This window comes from Strix uralensis, chromosome 10 (assembly GCF_047716275.1).
Source record: "Strix uralensis isolate ZFMK-TIS-50842 chromosome 10, bStrUra1, whole genome shotgun sequence".
NCBI lineage: Eukaryota > Metazoa > Chordata > Aves > Strigiformes > Strigidae > Strix > Strix uralensis.
In genome coordinates this window covers 11,706,844-11,731,089 of record NC_133981.1, presented here as the reverse complement: position 1 = coordinate 11,731,089, position 24,246 = coordinate 11,706,844, and the positions used below count along the sequence as shown (strand labels likewise).

Below are 24,246 nucleotides of genomic sequence, written 5' to 3'. Positions count from 1 at the left end.
TCCTTTGGAAAATATTTTTGGTTGGACTTGATTACTGTAGGCATTAAACAAGGTATTGCCTGTGCATCTTTACCAAGTGGCCAGGTCCAGTTTGGCCTTCTAGACCTTTCTCTTCCCTGATCTTTCCTGCACAGAAACTGCTACCATTCTCACAAGATGCAAAAATTCTCAGATGAGCCTTTGCCATGGGGGCATTTGCAGCCAGAGGATTTTCATGGTGGGGTTTGCTCCGAAGGGTCAACTTAGCTACATGATGAGAAGTGTAGCTGGAGGAGTTGCAGGTTTGAACCCAAACCAGATGTTCTCAGAGGATGCATGTTGCCTCCTGCCAGGCAGAAGGGCTTGCAGCTCCTCCTGTCTGAGACAGGAGTGAGCTGCAAATGGCCACACTCGTGTTAGGAAAAGAGAAAGCTGGTGTGTTGACATGCAAGCCAAGATCCTGCTTTTCTCCCAAGCCTTCCCTGCTCTCCCCGTCACATCTCTGACCTATGTATCATCTTGGACTTTGACATCTCTATCTGGGTTCTCATATTGAGACTATGTTTAAATCTTGCCAAGCCTTTCTGACTACCATCTATCAAAGACAGACTGATTTGTCTACCCGCACGGCTAAAATTCCTCCTCAGGCTTTTACCTTGCATCCCAAAGACTGTGGCAGCTTTTTCTCAAGTATTATCAATGCCACTGGCCAACATACAGCTGCGGGAGTCATGGATCCTCATGCCATGCTCAGCCCACTTTCTCCTTCCTCTGGCACACCAAGCACGAGCTGCTTGTCCTCACCAGGATGGCTCCTCCTGACACACTGTATCCTCAGCACCTTGCTGGGATTCGATCCCTGCTTCCAAACAGGCAACAAGGCAGCCCCAGTACTTTTTTTTGCCTTCTTCATGCCATTCATCTTACTGGGGAACAGGGGCTTTTAGCAGTACCTGCAAGGCACCCACTGTTCTCTTTCCAAATCAAATCACTCTATGATGTCACCAAAAAAAAAAGAAAAAAATCCTCCTTGACTTTATGTTCCATTTCATAAAAGCCACCTGTTTACTATCCTTCTATTGGAAATATTTCAAATGTTGTTCATTTTGAAGCAACTCTCCTGCTTGAGACAAAATGCTGAGGAGTCAGAAAACCTTATTTTATTACTTTAATCTGGAAAATCTGGGCAGACATTTCCCCTTGGGTTGACTTGAATGGAGTTACTTCACTCAGAATTTTTTTATATTTTCCTAGCAAAACGATGTGTTATTTGCACACCTTCTTCCAGCACTGATGATTTTGCTATAGCCAGAAAGCAGTACTTCTATCTGCAGCAGGAGATACCACACAGCCCTCTCTCACTTTAGCATTAACATTGCAGATGCCTCATGTGTTCCCCACCGGAGCATGCTATGCTGCACCTTCTTACTTTGTGCAGCTAAATGAATGCAAATTCAGACCCCAAATAATGTAAAATAATGTGACACAAGCTCACTGAGCTAGAAGTTTCAAAGAACAATTTCCCTTTACTTGATAGAAACACAAACGAAAAAGACCCCACAGAGATCCTGATCCTCAGAGGGTTATATCTGGTGGTTCAGCTTGCCTATGGAAATGCACATTATGATGCGAGGCAGCATCTCTTAGAGAGGAGATATTTTTTCATTCTGTTCATCTCTCATGTCTAATGAATTATGAAATGGCAGTCACGTTTGTTGCAGACAGGAAAACTAACATGGGACAACTTTTGACAAACATATTTAAAGCTCTGCTGTCCTTTGCATGCCAACACTGATTCTCTGGCTTTGCTTTCCAGAAGGAAAATAAGAAACAAAAAATAAAACAATGAAAAAGCAGCCACTAGGATAAAATTGTTCTGCATTGGCATTGCATCCCATCAACAGAAACAGAAATTTTCTTAGAGAGTCCACCTCTGGTCTTTGGGTATAGTCTGCGCTTGACCAGGGGGTCCTGTAACTGCTATTTTTCATAAATTTAAAGACAATACTGACAATATTGACATAGAATCAGTAAGGATCAACCGAAGGATAATAATTATTTCTTCAAACTAGATAAACAGCATTATTTCATTTGACAGACCAGGGGATTTAGAGCCAAAAGGGGAGGTGTTACAAGAAGCATCCTAATAACTGAGAAAATAACATAGACCTCAATTCCTTGTCCTATTCTCTATCCACTGGACTTAAAAGACCAGAAAAAGTGATTAAAATATGCCATGAAAACATATGCTTACGGCTCTTCAGATGTTTGTGCCACTCTAGGATCAGTTTTTGGAAGATGTTTGGAAAGACTTGTAACGGGAGAGAACCCAGACCAAAAGAAGCCTTAGTTGCAACCACAGACGTTTATGTGGTTTGAGGCTCATCAGGGATCTCCTGGACAGACCTGACGAACCTCTAATGTCTGTAATGGAGAGAGCGAGCAGGTGAAGAGTACTTGTTCTGGAAATGATGCCCCAAACTCACTCCTGAAGGATAAAAGAGTGATGATGATGGATGTGTATGTGAAATCACAAGCAAGGACCACTGCGTGGGGACACAGCATGACTCTACCCTGGCTGCTTAGGAATATTTTGCAGGCAAAGTCTCTACAGGATTGCTAATAAAAATTTCACGATATTAACGTTTCAAGGAAATATCCTTATGAACTCTAATAATTATCCACAAGTCCAGAGGGAAAAATTTCTCTTAAATTTATGAGTTTGCAGTTGGTCATATCCCATTTTGTCTTTGCAAGAAAGTATGGTTCAATCTCGCTGAAAAACCGAGTTCCCTGAAGGGTCACTGCACTCTCGAGGATACTGCTTTATATTGGCATCTACATTTCCAGGCTATTATTTCATTTATTGTCAAAATAATAATTTAAATTTGCAATTTATTTTCCTCTCTCATTTATGCATCATTCTAGCTGTCATCAGAATAAGCCAGCTGGACATCAGTGGTTTGCAGAGGTAAGGCTGTACTCAATAAAGGTAGCTGGGCTATATTCTCAAGTTATGCCAAAATGAAACTGGAATATCATCTACATAGCTATTCAACTGTTCCTATCCTTGGCTTTGATTTAAGAAAAAATGCTCAGAAAAGTATTCTGTAAATATAGTCACAGTCAGAGGATTAATACTACTGCTAAGGACACATTAATATTCCCAGCATACTACTATTCTTGCTTTTACCCTTCAAAGAGTGGAATAGCCGTCAAATGATGTGCACTGATTCTCTAATAACCTAGTGGTAAGCAGCCAAACAGGCCACTGACAGGAACTACCTTGCTGGTAATACAGACGAGTTGAAAAGGCTTCAGGAATGAGAGAGAGAATGGGAAATTTTTGCTGATAAATAGCACAGTATCAGATCCTGCACAAAGCCAAAGCAAAAGTAGGGAAAGATGGACAAAATCTTGCTCTCTCTATAGCTTACTGTGGGTGCTTTACACTGTTTTCTTTATGACCTATGCATTAAGCATATAAAAAGAAAGGTGGTATTAAGTTAACAGGTGAGATGTCAAAGTGAAGTGAATTAAGCCTAAGGTCAGAAGATCTTCAAATGCAGAGAGATCTACTCCATTTCAAAGTGAAATCATCCCAAATACCTGGGCTTAGAACCTGACTACTTACTGCTTCATTCAGAACATCAGAGAAAACAAGAAATCTCTCTTTTTATTCCATTCCAGGTCGTTGGAGTCTTCCACAGCACCCTGACATGATTTAGCACAAAGATAGTTTTCTCAAGACTAGAAAGAGTTTCATGTAACAGCAGAGCTTTTTTCAAAGAAAGCTTACATCCTGGATCTTGGCACACTGGCACCAAATTGGTCCATTTAACTGTTCATTTTACGCAAACACCTACATCTACACTTAGTTCTTAAAGATCCAGCCCCTAGATAGAAAAACATACATATATTTTGAATATATGTTTTTTACATATTAAAGGCAAAATTCATAAATAGGGAGAGAGACAGGAAAAAACCTGTCAAGCCTGTGCCTTGCTGTTCCCTAAATTTCTAAACCAGAAAAGAAACCATGGCACTGTGACCGACCTGTGATCTTAAGCTCACTGCAGTGCGATGCCCAGAGGCACTGGCAGCAGCTCTCCTGCCACAGCCCTCAGACACCTCCCCATGCAACGCTCCCTGCTATCAGCAGCACTATTTCTGCGTGATATAAACCGAAATACACTTCCTAAATAACAGTGTAGGCTTACAAGATTACTAGCTCTGGGAGAAGGTGCGCTGATTATTTACAAATGTCCTGTCACTGCTTTAAGTAATAATGTATTCACCTTATTTATAACCCTTGGGTGGAAACAAAGCAGGTATAAATTCCATGTTTCTGTTCTAAATTAAGGGTCTTTCTATAACAGATGAAAGTAAAGTAGGTTATGTATCTATCCTCTCCTACATACTCCCTGTTGGTCCTATTCATCAAAAGAAAAAAAAAAAAAAAAGAAGAGCTTACGTGAGGTTTAGCCTAGTTTTCTGCCCATCGGAGACTGCGTGGCAAAGGTGCAGAGGTTGTGAGACAGTTCTCCAACACTGACAACTACACTTTGCACAGCTGCATTAAGACTTCAGAGGCTCTGAAAGGCTTCAAAGGGAAAAAAATGAGACAGCAAAAGAGATTTTGGTGTGTGTATGGGAAAGCAGGCCACATGAAGAAAACCGCTTCCTGAAGATGTAAGAAAAATTAAGAAAATGAAATTAATTAAGGCAGATTCATGGTCCCCATTCATGGGGATGTTATCTTTGAATTGTAATTGTACTCATGGGCACAGCGCACTGACAAAAATGCCAGGAAAAAGTGAGTTAACCTACGGGAAGGGCTGCAGATTTGAAGTCCAGGCTCTGAAAAAGTAGAAGGAGTGCCTGAGCAAGAAATAGCTGAGCGTGGTATTTCAATATTGGGGTGAAAACCAGCCTTGGAGCACAGGCACACATGTTCAGCGGTGGTGGCTGCAGGCAGGGCTGCCATGTGCAGGCAGGCATGGGTGCTTCCCCCACCTTAGTGCAGGTGGGCAGCTCCCACCGAGGATTCTGAAACCCCACAGGGTTTTTTTACAAGTGCTCTCACAAAGAACCAGAACAAGGAAGGAGCCAGGAAAATGTGCCAAAATGGATTTCTTCCCTTCACAAGCAGAAAAACCTTGAAAAAATAAACTTTCCAAAGAGGATGAGCACAGATGACCGATGGGCTGCTGAGGGGTGAGTAGAGCCGTGCACACCCGCTGTCCCAGCTGCAGCTCAACTCCTGAAAAAGCCAACCCAAACTCTCCGTCTCCTTAATTTCCAGGATGTTTAAAACATGTCATTTTTTCTCAACAGTCAGACGTTAGTAATCACTGCGGAAATGATTTAATTTGCGTGCCAAATGCCTCATTCAGCCGAGCGGCAGTGCATTGCTTCATTGATCAATCAATGCGATTGTTGTTGCGCTTGTTTGTTTAGGCAAGGCGAGGCAGATACTTTGGCGGTTCTCTGAAAATGTTTTCATTATTAATTGTTCTTGAAAGAATTTCTTCATTGATCATTTAATCTCCAAAAGAAAATGAATGCACTTCAGGGCAATAAGAGGGTAACAACAGTAAAGAATTTGAACAGCAATTATAATTTGTTTCTAAGCAACTAATAGCAAAAATTATGGGATTTGCTCGGGTACAAGATATAACAGGAAATACTCCAACAATGGGAATATTCAAAAAAATCCTTTTCAGTATAATGTTGGGAGTAATTTTCTTTTTCTACCATCACAGTGAAATTATTTTGGGATGGTAGGTCAAAGTCCCAAAGTATTCTCATTACAACCACATTATTACTGTATTTTATGCTGCCATTTGCACTGCACAGTGCTGAGTCCTAGCTGCTAATTCATGCGTAACAACTATTTTCAAAGAAACACTTCTATAAAACAAATTCCTTTAATAAAGTGTGCGGGGAAACAGTTTTCAGAAACAATAGTGTGAATCCCTGCAGTTAGGACTATGTTCACAGCAATGAAGAAGAAAGTTAAGAGTTTCTATAAATGAATAGGTAAGTCTGAGGCTGCTGCCCTGGTTAGCGGTGGAAAGAAACCCACCTCCAAACCCTGCCCTCCAGGCACAGTTTAATCTTCAAACACAGTAAAACCAGTTCAGGCTAAATTCCACACACAAAATTGGACATTTTGCTTGACCGGGGTTGTCTGCAGGAGGAGGAGGAGGAGACCCTTCCCTCTTCATCTTTGTCTCATCTGTCTGAGCTCCCAGGGGCAGCACAGTGACGCTTTGCTGCTGCTGCTGCTCCAGCATCCTCTGAGGACACCTCCCTTCAGCCCCATCATCACCTCTCTTGGGGCCTCATTTCTGTTGTAAAAACTGGTTTCTCAGGCCCCTGGACATCTCAGTATCATTTTTGCCAACTGCAGAAAATTCCCACAGCATTATCATGGACCTGTTAAGTTGCAGATTTGAAGGAAACTCCATAGGAAACTGCTATGGGTTGGAAAGGCACCGATTTCAGAGAAGTGTCTCTGTGCAGAGCGGGAGGAAGGACACCAACCATCCTCCCAGCGTGGGGGTGCAACAATGTGGAAAATGCTAAAAACCCCTGAAAAGTAGATCCCATTTCTCTAACAGCTCATGTTTCACAGACATCACTTTTAGGCAGTTTTTATAACAACAGGGGGCAAAACAATGGTATGACTGAAAAACTACACCAATTTGAACTTGTATTTTCCTCTTTGGATACTCATTTCAAAATCAGCAGCATGTGACAAACATCGGTACCAACGGAAAAGGCAACAGCTACTGCAAGGCTACTCACCCACTCTCCAGAGGGTTTATTTTTAAACCAGCATTACTGCAGGTAGCACTGTCTTTGTGCATTTTCAGGCTAAACTGCAAATCCTGATGAGGAGTTAAGGGCCAAATTGAGTCTAGTTATCACAGCAGGGAAAGGATATCTTCATCTACCAGCACTGGGGATGGCTCCATGGAAGAACACAGGGCTCATCTGCCAGGAGAGCAGAGGGGAGCCTTGGCCCCATCCTGGGGGCACATTAGCTGCTGCAGGTGGAAGCGGTGATGGAGCAGACACAGTCTGGAGATCCCTGGGACGGGGTGCACAGGGGGTGTCCAGACTGACCCCCTGCACTGCTCCTAGAGAAATGCAAAAATGTCTGGTTTCAAAGCTTTGGTGGTAAAAAAAAATCTGTGGCCTCAGCGAGGTAAAATAAATATCAAAATTAATCTCTAATTAGATATATTATTCTATAGGTGCTCATAAATAATCTGAAATGTAAGATAGTAATTGCTATTCTCTTTGCTGGGAAGAGTCCTGTCTCACCTATCCCACGGCACCAACGTGATCACAAAAAAAAAAAGATCTGGACATCGCTTGGCAAAGAATTACAAACAGAAGGGAAAACCTTACGCAGTCCTATTTCCTCTGAACCAAATTCCACCAGTGTTGCTCATTTTGAACAGGTTTGACAGTCAGTCCCTTTCTGCTTTACAAACAGTTTGGTAAACAAGAGCAAACCCAAAGACAGTAGACAAGAGTCACAAGTCACGTGGATGATAGCACTCTCCATGGTCACCCACACGTGGTGATAGACTGGGGGCTTCTGCAAAGACATTTCTGGTGAAAAGATATCAGGCTCACCTTCCAAAAAGCACAATCCTTTTGGACATCTACCATACTCAATAGTCAACAGAAGAGGGAGGAAAAGGTATGAAAGCCTTTGGGTCATTGTCTGCAAAGGGTGTGGAGTAAAAGCATCCTCTGCATGATCAGTAGTAGCTGCTAGCAGGTAAGATTAGCACTAGCAGAGGCCACCAAAATAAGTGAAACTAAATCATATTACATAGTCCTCCAAATACACACCCCTGAGAATGGTCTGCAAATGTGCAGAACAGGCTGGTGAGCTTCTCTAAGGGCGGGCATCGATGCTGCCTCGCACTGGGGATAGACAAACTCTTGAAGACTTTCCCAGGACTCTATTTTGTGATGTTATGTCTATGGAGGTGTGGGTATAAATGCAACTTTCAGCACCTGTGTGCAGTAATGTTCCATTCTGTAAAATATTTCAGTCAGTAGAAATAATTTTGCAAGGACTCTCGTTAAAAGCGCATCCCGCTCACGGCGTACTGCTCCGCTCCGAGCTGCACTGCTCTCCTGCCCGCAGCCCAGAGCCGCTCAGCACCTTCGTGTCATGCCAAAGGGAGCAGGAGCTGAGTGGGTGGAATGACTTGCAAATTCATCACTTTGTGAGGGGTATGGTCCAGCTCTGGTGCCATTAAAGATCAATACAAGTTCTATCTTTGACTTAAACGGAAGCAGGATCTGGGCCATAGTAAATAGATTTAATCATATGTCTGAAATGGGTGGGTACATCTCTAAACTGCCACATCAGAGCTGCACTTCTTTCCAGGCAGAACTTCTTATTGATTTCAGTGTTATTTCTGAACAAAAACTACGGTACAGTGAATAAAATTGTCAAGCTAAGTCCCAATCCCTAAAATAAAAAGCACATCATTTAATCTAGTTCAGCTGTGTTTTTGTATATCATTTTGGAAAAGCCATTATTAGAATCCATACTCAAGAGTTTAAAGCTTTTTTTATTTTCTGAGAGCCTGTATTGCTATAAGCACAAGGTTTAGGGTATCATTAATCCATATTCTGTTACCGTGGCACAGCAGATTTCTCACTTTCTGAAAATATGTTCAATTTCAGAGACAACTAGCATTGGGGGGAAAAAAAAAAAGAAAAAAGAACAAATTTGAAATGTAAATGGCATATCACAAAGCAAGTATTGGGGGAAAATATTAGCACTTTTATCGTAATGAGTTTGTAACCTAAATACATATTTCAAGGATTAAATTGCTGACCCTCTCTGACCTCCACAGGAGGTTGAATAGCTAGATCGCAGTTTAATCTTCACTGAGAATGCTAGAGAAGAATAATATAGCCCTTGAAGAATGAATGAACATATATTACTGATGCCCCAAGATTCAGAATTTAACTCTTAAGAGGAGGGCAAAAAACCCTCAAAACCCCAGACATTAGTCTCAAAAGACCCGGCAATAACTTTCTTCAGAAATAAAAATGAGATAACACAAAAATCACACAATGCATGATCAGGATGGAAAATAAGAGCTTGTTTGAGGGGAAGCTACGGACAGGTTAAGCAGTACAGTCCTGAGACTCTAACCAAATTGCTTTCCACAGCCAAGTCAAAATATGTGAAATAGCAGGGCATAAGAGACCAAGCTGAAGTGCTGGAGCTGGGTCAGAGACTGCACATGCAATCTAGGTGTCAGACAAGGGTGTAAATTCAAGGGAAAAAACTTGATAAAAGGGAAAAATCCTGAGGGAGCAACTGAGAGCAAACAGGTTTATGAGAGCTCTGCAGCAGCTAGAATGAGTCCTCCCCATACAGTGTTTTAGGTTATTCCACGCAGAACCTACAGAAGGCCATTCAAAAATGTTCATGTTTCGAATAAAACCACATAAAGGCAAGTAGTTATATTAAGCAGTGCTACTGCATCCCCATGTCTTGGACATCAAGGCTGAAAACCAGGCATTCGTAATATAGATGCCAGTTTTTACTGGTTCTTAGAGGCTTTGGTAATAAACTTAAACCAGTCTGTTTCATAATTCAGCTAATTCCAGTTGCAATCCCTTTGATACAAAAAGGACATTGAATTACTCAAGTGTGTCCAGAGAAGGGCAACGAAGCTGGTGAAGGGTCTGGAGCACATGTTGTACGAGGAGCGGCTGAAGGAACTGGGGGGGTTTAGTCTGGAGAAGAGGAGGCTGAGGGGAGACCTCATCGCCCTCTACAACTACCTGAAAGGAGGTTGCAGAGAGATGGGGATGAGCCTCTTTAAACAAGTAATAAGTGATAGGACAAGAGGTAATGGCCTCAAGTTGCATCAGGGAAGGTTTAGACTGGATATCAGGAAGTATTTCTTTCCAGAAGGGGTTGTTGGGCGTTGGAATGGGCTGCCCAGGGCAGTGGTGGAGTCCCCATCCCTGGAGGTGTTTAAGAGTTGGGTCAACATAGCGCTGAGGGATCTGGTGTAGTTGGGAACTGTCAGTGTTAGGGTAATGGCTGGACTGGATGATCTTCAAGGTCTTTTCCAACCTAGATGATTCTGTGATTACACAAGACAAAATGACTTACTGCTTTGTGACAGCACAGAGACTACATTGATAAATGCTCATTTCTTTTATTTAATCCAAATGTTTCTAATCTGATTATGCTGTTTTAGCAATATAAAATAAATTTTAGGAATCAAAAATAATACATTTATTCAAGTTCCTCATCATTAACTGGAAAAGAACAAGCTTTGTTCTTGAATTCAATCTTCTTAACTAAGAATCAGTTAAACCAAATTTGTATTTGCTCAGCTAGAAAACTTGAAAGGTTTTTGCCAGATGTTATCATTCATTGAGATAGATAAATTAATCAGAATTTAATAAACACCCTGTAACTGAAACAAAGATAAAATGTTAAAGGTTTCTTATTTTTGTGCAAAATTCTCTGCGTTTGCAAGCTCTTGGTTAATAAGCACCTAACAATTTAAATAAGCAAGGAAGTTGATGTATTTTCACTCAAGTAGTCTGTGGCTAATTGCCAGCATCAGGATTCTCCCTTCTAGTCCCACATCCTGAACTTTGAAGTCTGGGACCAGAGCCTAAGGAGCTGCAACCTGGTACCAAGCTTGTCCTTAAATGACTGACTTCAGCAAACAGTATGGCCCCAGCCAAGGGGGTGCTGATGCATCTTTCATTAAGCTCTACTGAAAGTCCCAGCTCATCATTACTGATAGCTTCATGTCTGGGAACAGACTGCCTTGAACTCCTGCATGTGCGTGCAAGGTTGTTTCATAGCAGGTCCTGCTGTCATCGCTAAGCTGCTGTGGACACCTCTCCCAGGACAACGGCACAGAGAAATCACAGAGATGATGGATGAGTAAGCCCGTGGATATATTATCTGCCTTCACCTTCGCAACTACATGAGAAAAAAAGATGATCTGCGGTCCTGCATTATCATTTGCCCACTCTTAGAGACTCTACCCTGTACCTCAAAATGGCTTTACATAATTTCATATAATGCTAGTTCACATCAAGACCTGTGTCTTTTGTTGTCTTTAGCTTTTAACAAGAAGCAGCTACTTGAATAAATATAAAACAGCAACCCCAAATAAATACGAAGCAGCCTGTTTTGCCTTTTACACACAGAGTTACAAAATACCATCCATACTTGAAAGTACTTGTACCTAAGTACTGAAATGTAGGACTTGTGAAAACTATCATTGTGAATTTATTCCTTATAAAAAGTATGCTCATTCAAATATTTTGAAGCTTTAATTCTCCAAGGAAAGGAAAAATCAATGGTGAGATCACATCTGCCAGATACTTTCCTAGGTGGCCTCTTTCTAAAGAAGTAAGGCATTTTACCCTGCAGACTACATATAATTTTAGCTAAGTGATCATAAACCAAGGCATCTATTCCTCATTCACATCTCCCCTCTAAATCCAGGTGTTTTCTCTCTCCATGAACACCTCAGAGAATACCACGGAACACATTAGAAGAAGTTAGGAAAGGAGGCACTGTGTTCACAGTTTTTCTTGCACGCTGCAGGAATGGAGACTGCATTGTTACTTACAAGCAAACTGAAGCTTTGCTTCTCTGCTGACAATCTTTCCAAACGGGTTTGTTGCTACACACTGGTATGTTCCAGTATCTTGGGTTTTATTGGGATTATTGATCAACAGGTTGCCTTCCACCACGCTGTAGCGGTAATCCATACCGATGTCAATACTGGTTCCATTTAACTTCCAGCTATAGCACAAAATGCCAAAGTTAAATTCTGCTAATATTAATGGATACTCTTGGGTATTTGAAAATACAACATGAAGTAAATAAAGATTTAAAACATCTTTGACTACTTAATTAAAAAAAAGCACAAACATGCAAATTTCCTGCGGAGTATTGAAATATTCCAGTATTTAACTAAAAGAGCAATATCCTTGACATATATTTCAGTCTCTGATATGATTAATGCTTCTGTAGTTGCTGCTCTTTGGAATTAATCATTTTGCAAGGGGAAGTCCCAGAAACAGGATCTTTAAACCATTCAAGTCCACCAAGATTTTTTTCCGCTGTCTGTTTTTTTATAAATTTAAGAAAATTCACTCACAGCAGATATTGTCACAAACCAGGGCACAGAGATTCTAGCTTCACATTGCCCCAGTTGCAGCAACCCTCATCCCCACCAGCTCTCAACGGAGCATGTAAGGGAGCCACAGCCGCATAGCAGCTACCTTTATCACTACGTACAGAGAAACAATTTGAATATGTTTGCACCAGTGAATCAACAGAGTTTATTGCATTAAATAGTTGGTCATGTCAGAAGACAGCACGGTGGCTGAGGTCTGACAACTCTAATCGGTTTCAGAGTGGCATTTACTTTGGTGAACAAAATGAGAAAGGCACTAAAGGAAAAAAAAACCATCAGCCTAAATGATTTACAGCAGCAGCATCACCGTAGCAGTAGAGCATCTTTTTTCTAAGGATCCCAAAGCAGTTAATAAAGCTGAAAACAATTAAGAGCTTTGTCCACGTTTATGGAAAAGGATGGTTAATCTGGGAGCCAAGACTATTTATAATCCCTTTGTAGCCTTTTTGAACTCTTGCCCAAATTTTGCAGTTGCTTTGCAATATGTGGTGATTTCCTGATGCCTGTTTTTTTTGTCATCAGCACTGTGGTAGATTCCAGGGGCATCACTGAGTTATATTGCACGACACACACAGGAGAAAGGCTCTTGGGAGACACTGCTGTAGCGTGGAGATCATGCTAACGAATAGTTAAACATTCAACAAACCCAATGGTTGGTCTGGGATTTCCTTTCACTTCGCAGCTCAGCTTCACTTTCTTTTCCTCTGAATCCAAGGGGAAGATCATGCTGTTGGGCTCCTGAAGGAAAACTGGCCCGTGCAGTGTGTTGTCGTCTGCATTAAACAGAGGAAAAATGTGAAAGATACGTGATGGAATCTCCATGTACTCAGTGTTAAAATATAAAACTGTACCTGAGCAGCAAGAGGCCGTGTATCATTCACCTTAGAAGTGATAATTACACTTTTTTATTTTAGAGCAGCCAAATTTTTCTTCCAAAAGCCATTGAACCTCAAGTGGAGTCAACATTCATGAAAATATCTGTGCACTAAATAAAGCACAGACTGAAACTTTACCCAAAGTTCAAATGAATGGGAATAGGCATGACCTTATTGTCATAGCAAAGCTCACTTCAAATCAGAATGCTTAGTTTCACCTTTAAAAACTGAAATATTTTCACCGTAAATTAAAGAACTGCATTATTAAGTACAGCTACACAGTAATGTGAGCCAGAGGTTTGCCCTGGGAAGCCCCTCCATTACAACTGATTCTGTCATCCACGGACTGAAACCTTTTTGCAGTCACAGGGTGTAACTGAGCATCAGCCCCTCCGAGGGGACCCTGGGGCAGGTAAACCCTTTCACACCTTGTGCCCTTTCCCAGCTTTGATGCTGCAGGGACGCCCCCATGCACCAGCCCCTGCCCCTCACTCACCTCCCCAGGGACAAAGGTGCGGGCAAGCATGTCACACGCTTGTGAGTATTAAAAACTCACTCTAAATATAGGTGAAGAGTGAAAATATTTTGGCAAAACAACCTGACACAAGCTTCACAGAGCTCAGCAGTCATTTCACAGCACTCCACCAGCCTGAGGTTAGGGATTACTTATAGGAACCTTCCTCGTATTGACTTTTGTTCTTTATTTTAAAAATACATTTTCATCTTTTGTGTTATTTTTTCATCTTATCAACTTACCCTTTTTCAAACCTGGAAGTAAGGGTGAGTGTTGCTAACAGGAATGGTGCTGAGGTACAGCTTTTCTCTGCCTGCCACTTTGCAGTTAGAGTACAGATTGTCACGTAATACACCAGTATTGCTCAAAACACCCACAAAAAGTTACAACATAAATTCACTGCTTTCCATCCTGTTTGTATTAGACAGCTTTATTTTCACAATAGATGTTCAGAACATAAAGGAAACCAACTTTTCTTCCCTGGAAAGATCAGATATCTTGATTTCACCAAGACTTTTTGGCTCATGAGTGTCAATTCCTGGCTGCTTCCCCTAAGTATAGTGCAAGTAAGGACCCAGTGAAACTGCCCATAGTCAGAAAGTCTTTTAGCTGAATGGACAGAGCCTTGCTTTAACAGTTTTTGAACATTTTCCAATCATGTTCTGCCCTAACACCTTTACAGCAGACTTCTGTTCTTGCAGAGTACCCAGGCGGCGATGGGCAATTGCATGGGCCATCAGGGTGCTGCTGCCAGCACCCATGGCTCCCTCGCTGCCGAGGGCAGGGGCTCTCAGGGACAGGAGGATGGATATCACTTTGGCCAGGCAGCCACACTGCTGTCTCATCTGTTGCCAGAAGTCCATCTTGATGGATGTGCAGGAAATTTGTGGGTATAGGAGGTCAGAGGAGAATGAATAAATAAAATATAAAGATGATGAGATGTACAAAAAAATAAGAAAGGAAAAGGAATGAACAGAAGACGTCCTCCTGATAGAATGAGGGTGAAAATGAATGTGTATAGCCCTCATATCCCCCTACACTGGGAAATCAGCTGGATTTATTAGGGACAGAACAATAGCTCTTTACTCCAGGGAGAAAATCCTGTCGTCTCCACGAAAGGATTTCAGAGAGACTCTGCCAGGAAGATTATAATGGAGCAACCTCTCCCCCATGTCTCCTCCCTCAGGCACCACCACAAAAGAGAATGCACTAAGTGTATAGTCATATCGGTCGTATTTATCTTTATTTTTAATTATATGTTAATGATACATGACTGAGACTTATCTATTATTGAAAACACATTTCACATAATCTCTAGCTTTAAATTATACCTGTGTGCAACTTACTGTTGCTGGCAGAAAAAGATAATAACCATAAAGCATATAGGGCTAGATTATGATATCCTGACTTGTTTCTGAGACCCAGGGCTGCTTCACTCTCATTCTCTGTAAGAAAGAATATTACAATCTGGCCCATAAAGATTATAGATCTGAGTACTATTATCAATGGGTTTGAAAACAAGAGAATTAAAATACATTTTAATTTATCCAGTTTTCTAATTGTAAAATACAGAAGCTGGCCTGGTGCTCAGGTCTTGTGTAAGAGTCGCTCCAGGTCCCCTTGGCAAGGAGCTTGGTTGTGCTGGGACAGGCACAAGACAGACCATCCCAGGTAAACAATTAGTGAACTGTGCTGACTCAGGGATGTGCTGCATGGCTCCATCATCTGCTTCACACCCACAAAGGACTCAAGTCACACTACGCTGTCATCTGCTGTTATTTCAATTATAGTGTGCCAATTTATATTGTATCACGTCACACTAAAGGTCAGATTCTTGGTCCTCCTCCCATTACAAGAAAATACACCTTGCATTAAAAAGTAGATAGATCACCTACTTGAGTTGGGAATCAGACACACAAACAAATCTAAGGGTCGAAATGTGTCCCCATACATCCAGAACATCACTTGGCTGCAGGATCAGGGCCCAGACTGTTACGGTGTAGCATCCTGGGGTGAGACACTGGTCTTCGAGGTATAATGAAACTGCTTCACATGATGCAATGAGGCGTTTGACGGGGAATGACACTTGTAAGAAACATTACAATCTGCCTTTATAACCAGTAAGCCAAGTACAATTCAGAAAACACATCAGACAAAAGGTAGAGAACTAAGAAGGTAGAAATAGTCACAAACAGGTGAAAAGACTAAATAACTTAATTTGCTAAGCTAAAACAGAAGCTCACAAAAGATCAAATGAAACCACTCTCCAAATATTACATCTAACGCTGTTTAACATTCAACATTTATATGGCAAAAAAACCCCACTTGCCTTTCCTGTTAGCCAGCAAAAAGAAAAGCTCTGGTGCGACTGCTACTTGGCTTTCAAGAGAACAGCGTTGGGTAAGGCAGGGAGAAGCTCTGAAAGCAGCTGCTAGTGTATCGGGGGAATAGAAGAAGAGGATAAACCTTGCAACACTGGGTAGATAAAATTATTTTGAGTGCCTTTCTTCTTTCTCTTATTGCTGCCTGTGCATAACCAAGATAAGCAAGCCCAAACTATTTAATCTTCAGCCTGTAGAGTCCTTTTGCTACAGTCTAATGTGTGATTGAAGTCACTGCAGCCCAGATCCTAAAGCAGTGTGTGACAAGAGTTGAGTCACAATACCTTACAGAAGAGGAGGACTTGGTTCAAAGAACACTAAATAGTCACTAATGAATAAAACAATCTGCTGTCTACAGTCTTGCAGACAGAAACCTAAAACTACTTGTACCATAAGTCGTCCATTTCTGACTAACTTACATTACTGAGTACAAACAGATCTCAGATATTTAGTGTCAGCAGATGCAAATGCATTTGCTCTATTACACTGTCTGGTTTTGTGGGAGCAAAGCTTTGCTATCCAGATAACTTTAAATGTGAATTTTACTTTTTTTTTTTTTTTTTTTTTAAATAAACATGGTAGTTTCATTTCTATTGCAATAACATTCAGGGATTTGCAATCACAGAGCGATTTTCAGCAATTGAGCAATCGCATTTTTAGCTTATCACAGATGAACACTACCAGCCACTTGATCCACAGAAACCCACCAACGCCGGGAGGTGCCTCTTTCCTGAGCTTCGCAGGCCTTTCCCTTGCCCTTTTTACCAGATTGCGTTCATTAGTCTCTCTTCTGGTCATTTAATTGAACAGTGCATATATGTACATATACACATGAAAGCTGCTCAGTTACTTTAGCTCACTTTGCTCTTTATGATATGCAGCAGCTACTGTGTAATCTGTGCTACTCTTTACATTTTGTTACTGTCCTGGGAAAATACAATAACTAACCTTCCTGGACAAGCTAACTCTTGAGACACTCTCCCAGTGACAGATTTTATTTTTCAGAGTTACGTTTCTTTTGCTCGAGCCTGAAATGAGTTAACTCAGATTGAACACTGAGCCACCCTCAGCTTAAGACAAGTTGCAAACAAGATTGGTTACCAAAAAACATTTTTTTCCCCTCTGTCAGATGAAACAAATGTACTAGTGCTCTGGGTCTGCCTCCTTTGAGAGAAGTGTATTTCTTTCAGTAAGATGCAGATATAGCAAATTTCAGTAGATTTCACGATAAAAGAAACATTTTTAAACACAGTACGAGGTGTATGCCCATATGCTGTTGGACAGAATGTGACAGATAATTTAGAAGAACATTCTGCTATCCTAGCTTCTGTTGAGATACATATATTTTTTTTCCTAGTGAATCACAAAATCTATTAAAAAATGCCACATTATTTTAAATACATTCCAAATGAAGAGTATATTTACTGTGTCCCTCCAGTACCCCAAACTTGAGAGCAAGCACATCCAGTAGGATGGTAAATGCTTTTTGTCTTTCTGCACTTTTGAGGAATTGAAACATGAAGAATGTCAGCTGAGGTTAATTCACACAAACAGGTGAAACCATTCCTATTCTCTCTGAACATTAAGCCCAGTGACAGATATCGTTACCTAAACAGAACTGCTTTAATTTTCATTGAAAGTTATGGCCTATTTGAGAGAAGGTTTAATTGAATATTCCACACTGTAGGGGAAGATAATAACTAAACTGAAGAGAGAATTCTTGGAGTATATCCAGTATAAATGATAAAAATCCTTTCCTTGTTTGCTGCTGAGGGAATTGGTTTCTGCTACGTATGCTTGTGTGTTTTCATACAGCACTACAAATCGGTATTTCTTCAAGACAAAACTGCACCTTGGGAAGAGCAACTCTTCGGGAAACTGGAAAGTGAAATGGATAGGACAGCTCAAGGGCATCGCTGATTAACACAACAGCCTGCTCTTCAAGGCTAGTCAGCTGCATTACATCCTCCTGAGCAGGAAAAAACTAAATTGGATGGCTCGCTCTTTATTTTTTGCCTATTACTTCTATTAACATTAGCTACACACACAAATGGTGCTAATAGCTTTGAAAATACAAGGAAGAAATTTTTACACCAGATAGTCCTACTACAAATAATTCTGTAGATTTCTCACTGAATGAGACTTGCTAAAGGTGCTTTCCATTCAAAAGAAACAAAAAATGTATTTTAAAAAAGGAGACTTAAAAAGTCCTGTATGAAGTGTTATTTTTAATGGATGGGCCTTGTAGCTCTGCATCTCTGGAGACAGTCACCAGCCTGACTCCACCGTTGGGCTGCTAAGTGTCCTGGCTTACCACTGCACCATGGCTGACCCACATGTTTAAGAAAGAAAAATGGTCAAGATGAACAAAGAGAACAAAACAACCACCAGATACTTTCACTGGGGGCAAAGCTGAAACAAATGATGAGGCTCCTTCCCTCCTTCTCATCATCACCATCACCCCACCACTGCCTAAGATGCACTTTCTGCAGTTCTACTACAATACTCTGAACTGTGTGAGCAAAACACCCTCCCAGAGATCTTGTCCAAGACATCCTCTGCATGCCTGCTTCTTGGGGTGAGAAGCTGGATGAACAAGACAGCCACCATCTCTCTCCCAACCCCTGCACTAGGCTGCAAGATTGGGCTTGTTTTGCAGCACCCTACAAGTCTCCAACAGGGACCGTGAGCCAGATGGCTCCTCCCGCTATCACCTCTCTTTTATGACATAGTTTTATTTCCCAGATTGCTGCTGTACCAAGTACAAGTGCAGTTAAAGTGGAAAGCCATGCTTGACGGGTGACACCTGATAGGCAAGCATCTGATACCCGAGTTCAAAAGCAGTGTCAGATATTCCTCAGAGACAGGAATGCAGCCATAATAATCCAGAGGCTCAGAAGACTGGAAGAAATATATCTTCACTATCATAAATGCAGGCATGGAAGAGCCCCAGGATTTGAAATGGAGACAGTAGTGGTCTGACGACTCTCTTTACAAGTGATCCAAGTATCTGGAGCAGTTTGAATTAAAGGCAGGGTTAAACACATCCACCCCGACGGGAGTGTGCTCTGACCCCAGAGGGCAGCCTGGGGCCCATCAGTGAGGGGAGGTCAGCAGCCAGCCCACCAGCTGCCTCTGCCCGCGTCCTGCCATGCCGGAGCGGGCGAGCAAATGTCAACCACAGGTCAGGCTCCAGCTCGGGGAGTTCATCGCTGAAGCCTCTCATTCAGTCTAGCTGTCTGTACCACAGCAGTATCTTCATTTCACCTACTTAAATGCCACATGATTAATTATAGCAAATGTCATCAAGTTAGCGTTTTTCAAATAAAATCTTGCTACCTGTTCTGTACATGCAAAAGCAAGCAAGTTTTCCCTGTGCCTCGTCTACTGGGTCTAGACAGCCAGGAGGAGGCAATTCCCAATGCAGTGTAATGAGTGACTTGTCCTACAACAAAAAACATATTTAATAGAACGAAATTTGTGTTCTCTTAGTAAGTCAACAGCATGATTATCATCACAGATGTTCTCTTCAGTATATGAAAAAAGCACATTCCTCCATTACTGCAGAAAATCACAAGTTTCTTTACCAAGTGGCCTTTTCTCTGAGTCATCACAGCTAACATCAGGAAAATAAACAGATAAACTCACACTGCTCTGCTAAGGATGATATCAGCCCATGACAGAGCTATGAATAATTATAAGACAACAACAGTAATAATAATAATAAAAATAATAATAATACTAGTACAATAGAAGAGCACTGGGATATCTGCAGGTCCTCTGCCAAAAGATCAGTTACAAAAGATAACACAGAACCTGTTCATTAATGATCAGGTTATTTGTTGATCTCCAGTGCTGAAATAGTAGAAACACCAAAGGGATATTTTTGAAATATGCTTTTAAATACATAAATAATAATCAGGCTTGTTCTGATGTCTTGTAAGTTAAGCTCTAGCCCTGAGGAAATCATTCAGCAGAGTTATATATCCAACCCTAGAAACACAGGATTATGACAGGAAATTAAAATACTGTCCTTACCTAGCACACTACATCTATTGTTACCATTGGGCAGTAATAAAAAAAAAAAAAGTACAAACAAGCTCATTTTTCTTCTTGAAGTAACAAAGACATACGTTCTGGTTTTGAGATGAATAATATCACAGTTTCACCAAGGTTCTCAAAAGCTGCTGCATAACACATCTATTCTGAATTTGTTCAAACATACTCTGTCACCAGGAATAAGAACACTAAACCTGTGTATCTAAAAACCCACCATAAAATGTTTGTGCCTCTAGACTTAACTATGGGATGTAGACAGCTTAAATTACCTTTGTTGCACATGCAGCTCTCATGGATTTGGGCTGCAACCAGAAATCCACCCGCCAGGATGCCACCAGCATGTTGCTGCCCGAGCCCATGACTTGGCTCTTCGGTTGCTGGATATATTTTCCTCAATTACTTTCTTCGTTCTCTCCTAACACCATCACTACAACAACTCATGGTATTGTGTCATTACTTAATTGGTCAAATCTGCTGGTTACAAGAGAAAAAATAGTCACTCTCTCACATTACCTCAGGTTCCATTTGTTTTACCAGTGTACACAGAGACAAAATGAACACGCTCAGAGCGAATAATCGCTGGGGCTATTACAACTCTCTCTGTGAATGGAAGTGAAATTACAGGTATGCTGGACATCACCTGCAAGGGCTGTGCTCATTCACCTTCACCTCCCTGCTACGCACTTCACCATCTGCAGTTGAACATCTTGAAAATGACACTTGCCGATGCAAACGTCATTTTGCCTGTTTTTGAATATTGTATATTCAAGAATTGAGTTCAGAGCATCTCCAATGACTTGATTATATAAAGCCTTAGATGAAATACAGATGTTTAATCTGTTTCATGGTTTATGTATTTTTTAATTCTTTCAACTCAGGACATGACATAATTTCAACCGAGGAGGTCAGTCAATGACAGAGAAATTGGTCCTTAAGGGAGACACAATTGCAGCTCATGGTCTGCTCCATCCATGGCACTAATCTTAACCACTGAACAGCAGCTCTGAGACATCTTGCCTCAATCCATTATCCTCATCCATCACCAGGCATGCAGGTGGCCTGTCACAGCCACAGCAGGGGTAGCAGCCACATCCCACGCCTGATGAATTGTGGCCTCAGGTTCACATAGTCCTGTGCCATTGGCAATGGTGGCTTCCAGAGTGGTTTGTAACCTTCCACAAAAGCACAGACAAAGTCCAACCATGAGGACTGTTCCCAGAGTCTATGAATCCTGACTGCACCTGTATCTCATAGCTAGGAATACTGGGCTGATTTTTTTTCATCCCTGTTGAAAACAAGTCCTACATGCAATGGGCAAAGACTATAGTTCAGGCTGAAAATGGCTTTTGCCTAATAAGAGACCTGAATCTGTGAAATTCTTTCAGAAAGCTGTTGCCAGCATCCTAGACTATTAAAAACCTTTATATATACACCTGCTTGGTTTGACATTACCTTCACCTCTGACCAAGCCCCAATACAGCACATCACTGTGCACACAAAGTTGTCTTCATCTATTCTTCAACCTTCTCCCAAAGTCTGCAGATCCCTCCAGTGCTGGGTGTTTTTGTATAGAGCTATTTGCGAATAAGGCATTATAAATGTTTCAAAGGTCTGTACTAATTACCTATTGATTTATCAGTAAAATTTAAGTTGTTGATATAATTGCTGTCTTCCAAGAACACATATCATTACTGTAAGATTTTCAGTTGTCTTGAGTATGACAGGGACTATAAAGTGGATATAAAAAAAAGCAGAAGTAGTAGGTCTGTGTGCATATTTTAAAGCCACATATTTCCTTTCCGCAATACCTTCCTGAACTTCAATTGATTTTAATTTTTCATGTAATAAGGAAGGTGTGTAAAAGCCAGGCTAACAAATGCTATACTCCTCACCCCACCAGCGGACAGTAAAAAGTTATGAAATACTCATATTGAAAAAGCCTCTTTCCTTTAAAATCCTGGAGCCTTAGAAAAAAGAAGTCCCTGGGGCAATAACCTGTAATCTCTGTATCATCTATTGCTTGAAAAACAAGGACAACTCTGGCAATGTGTACAGTCTCTCAATTGATTGAGGAGCCCAACTCTGCAGAAATCTTCAAGGTCAAAGGAACTCTCCCTGGTGCATCGCTTCAAGGTGAAGCCTGTTTTTTGTTTCCAGGTTTAAGTACATTAGCCACTGTCAGAAGTAAAGCTGATTCCTGCCAACTTTTTATCTGGCTATTTACAGAGAGGTTTAGGCAATGGATTCCCTTCTCAAATATTTGTGAATAAGCAGATCAAATTACCAGCGCCTCGTGAGCAATGCAGTACCGCTCCCGGGTAGCAGCGAGCAAGAGGGATAATCAGTCTGGCACACTTCAAGAGAAAGACCAGGAAACTTAATTTGCACTATGTCACTGGTTAGAAAATGCACATACGGTGGTTCAGTTTGTCAACGGGGCCCTGTAAATCTGCTTGCTCTGGGTCATGGGCACACATTTTGCAATTATGGCAAGAAAACACAACGCTGTATACAAGAGACTACATCAGGGATGACTTTGACATTTAGTTGCACAGTATTAAGAGAAGCAGCACTGAGAGCTGTCGTAACAAGCCCTTGCTTATGCCCAGAGCAGGCAGCGCGGCTGAGTAATTACGGGAATATCAGGAATGTCTTCCCAGGAGACCAGCATTCAGCTAGCATGCATGACTTACTGCCAACAGACAGGCACAAAACTTTCAAAACACGAACAAAGCAGAAGGTAAAGCAGCTATTTTTTAACTCAGTATGCACGTTTCTCCTCATCTGGTTTTGGCAATATTTGAACATTTCCATACCCCTGGGACAACACTGTAATAGGACACAGGTGACAAAGTTTCATTATCTCCACCTGTTGGAGTTGTGTCTTCTCCTATGTTAGTCATCTGAAGGTGCTAGGCAGATGCGATCAAGGTGTGCAGCTTTTATTTATTTGACAACAACAATTTAATTTAATTTAATTTAATTGACAACAACAGAGATGAATGTATGAAATCAGAGACCGTGCTAACACAGCCATGGGTCTGCCCACGGGTCTACCCATCACTAAACGTTTGGAAGAAGGAGGTACCTGTCTCTCCTGGATGACTTCAAAAAACTCTCCCATGGCACGCTCTGCTTCTGGTTCCTCTACATTTGTTTGTGATTCTGCAGAAGAGTTATTTTATTTTCATCTAAAATACTCTAGATTGTATTAGAAGCACTCGGTTTAAATGCCTTCAAACAATGATTCTGACCTAACAAGTCTATTTAAAAAAAAAACCTGAAGAATAAAGGCAGTGTCCATCCAAATCAAGGTAGCAGAGTTGTTTATTCAATCCATTTCAATTTTTTAAAAGCATACAAACTTTGGAAAAAAGCAGCTGCTTTTCAGAAAGATTTTTTTTAATACATGAGGGGTATTTGGGAAAAAAAAAAAAAACAAAAAAAAACCAAAAGAAAAATCTGAATTCAACTGTAAACACATTCCTGCAAAAAAAGCTTGGGATTTGCAATTTTTCTAACTGAATATCAATATAAAGAAAGAAAAATAAAGAATAAGAGCACATGGGAGATGAGTACAGTTTCTCCCGATACACATCCACAGCTATGAAGGACAATATTAGTTCATTTTCAAGCCCTGGAAGGCTGCAGGGACCACCACACCTGTACTTTGGTGGTGGAGCTTTTCACAACCCTGTCCAAACTCTTTCACCTGGGATATGTGCAGCTCCCTACAGCATGGATGTATTACAAATTCAACATGATCCTTCACACGTGGCCCCATAAGCAAATACTTCATATTCAATATCATGGGAATAAGGTGAGCATGGGTTTTGTGTCCTTTTTATCATAGACTACTGGCACAGGCACCTTTTAAGCATCTGCCTCATTACAAATATTACACTCTGCATATTTGTTACTACTAGCAAGTTTAGCCCTCGTCTTAAAAAAAACAGACAACACTTCAATGTAAGAAATTACAGTGTAACTGAAAGAAGGGTGAGAGGGAAACCTCATGTTTATAATGTTTTGTATTTATATTTTTGGTGCAAAATTGCCAGCATCGGCTTGTAATAGTCTCTGGCTGCCTTGAATGCAAGCCTGATGGCATCCTGGGTATCTGGAGTTTAAACAGAACCAACTTATTCAGGAAAAGAGAATAACCTCTCTTTTAAAGTTATACGAAGAGGCAAATCAAG

The 24,246-nt window shown here is 41.1% G+C and overlaps 1 protein-coding gene across 5 annotated transcripts in view; it reads right to left on the bottom strand.

The window, feature by feature from the left end:
* The window catches only part of LOC141947741 (contactin-4), a 343,702-nt gene that overhangs the window by 118,503 nt on the left and 200,953 nt on the right, over positions 1-24,246 (bottom strand). For all 5 annotated transcript variants that reach the window (XM_074879185.1, XM_074879183.1, XM_074879188.1 and 2 more), the window contains 2 exons: positions 12,865-12,991; positions 11,646-11,821 (listed from right to left, as the gene is read on the bottom strand). In XM_074879185.1, the coding sequence (XP_074735286.1) occupies positions 11,646-11,821; positions 12,865-12,991 (303 nt within the window). The remainder of the gene's footprint in view (positions 1-11,645; positions 11,822-12,864; positions 12,992-24,246) is intronic.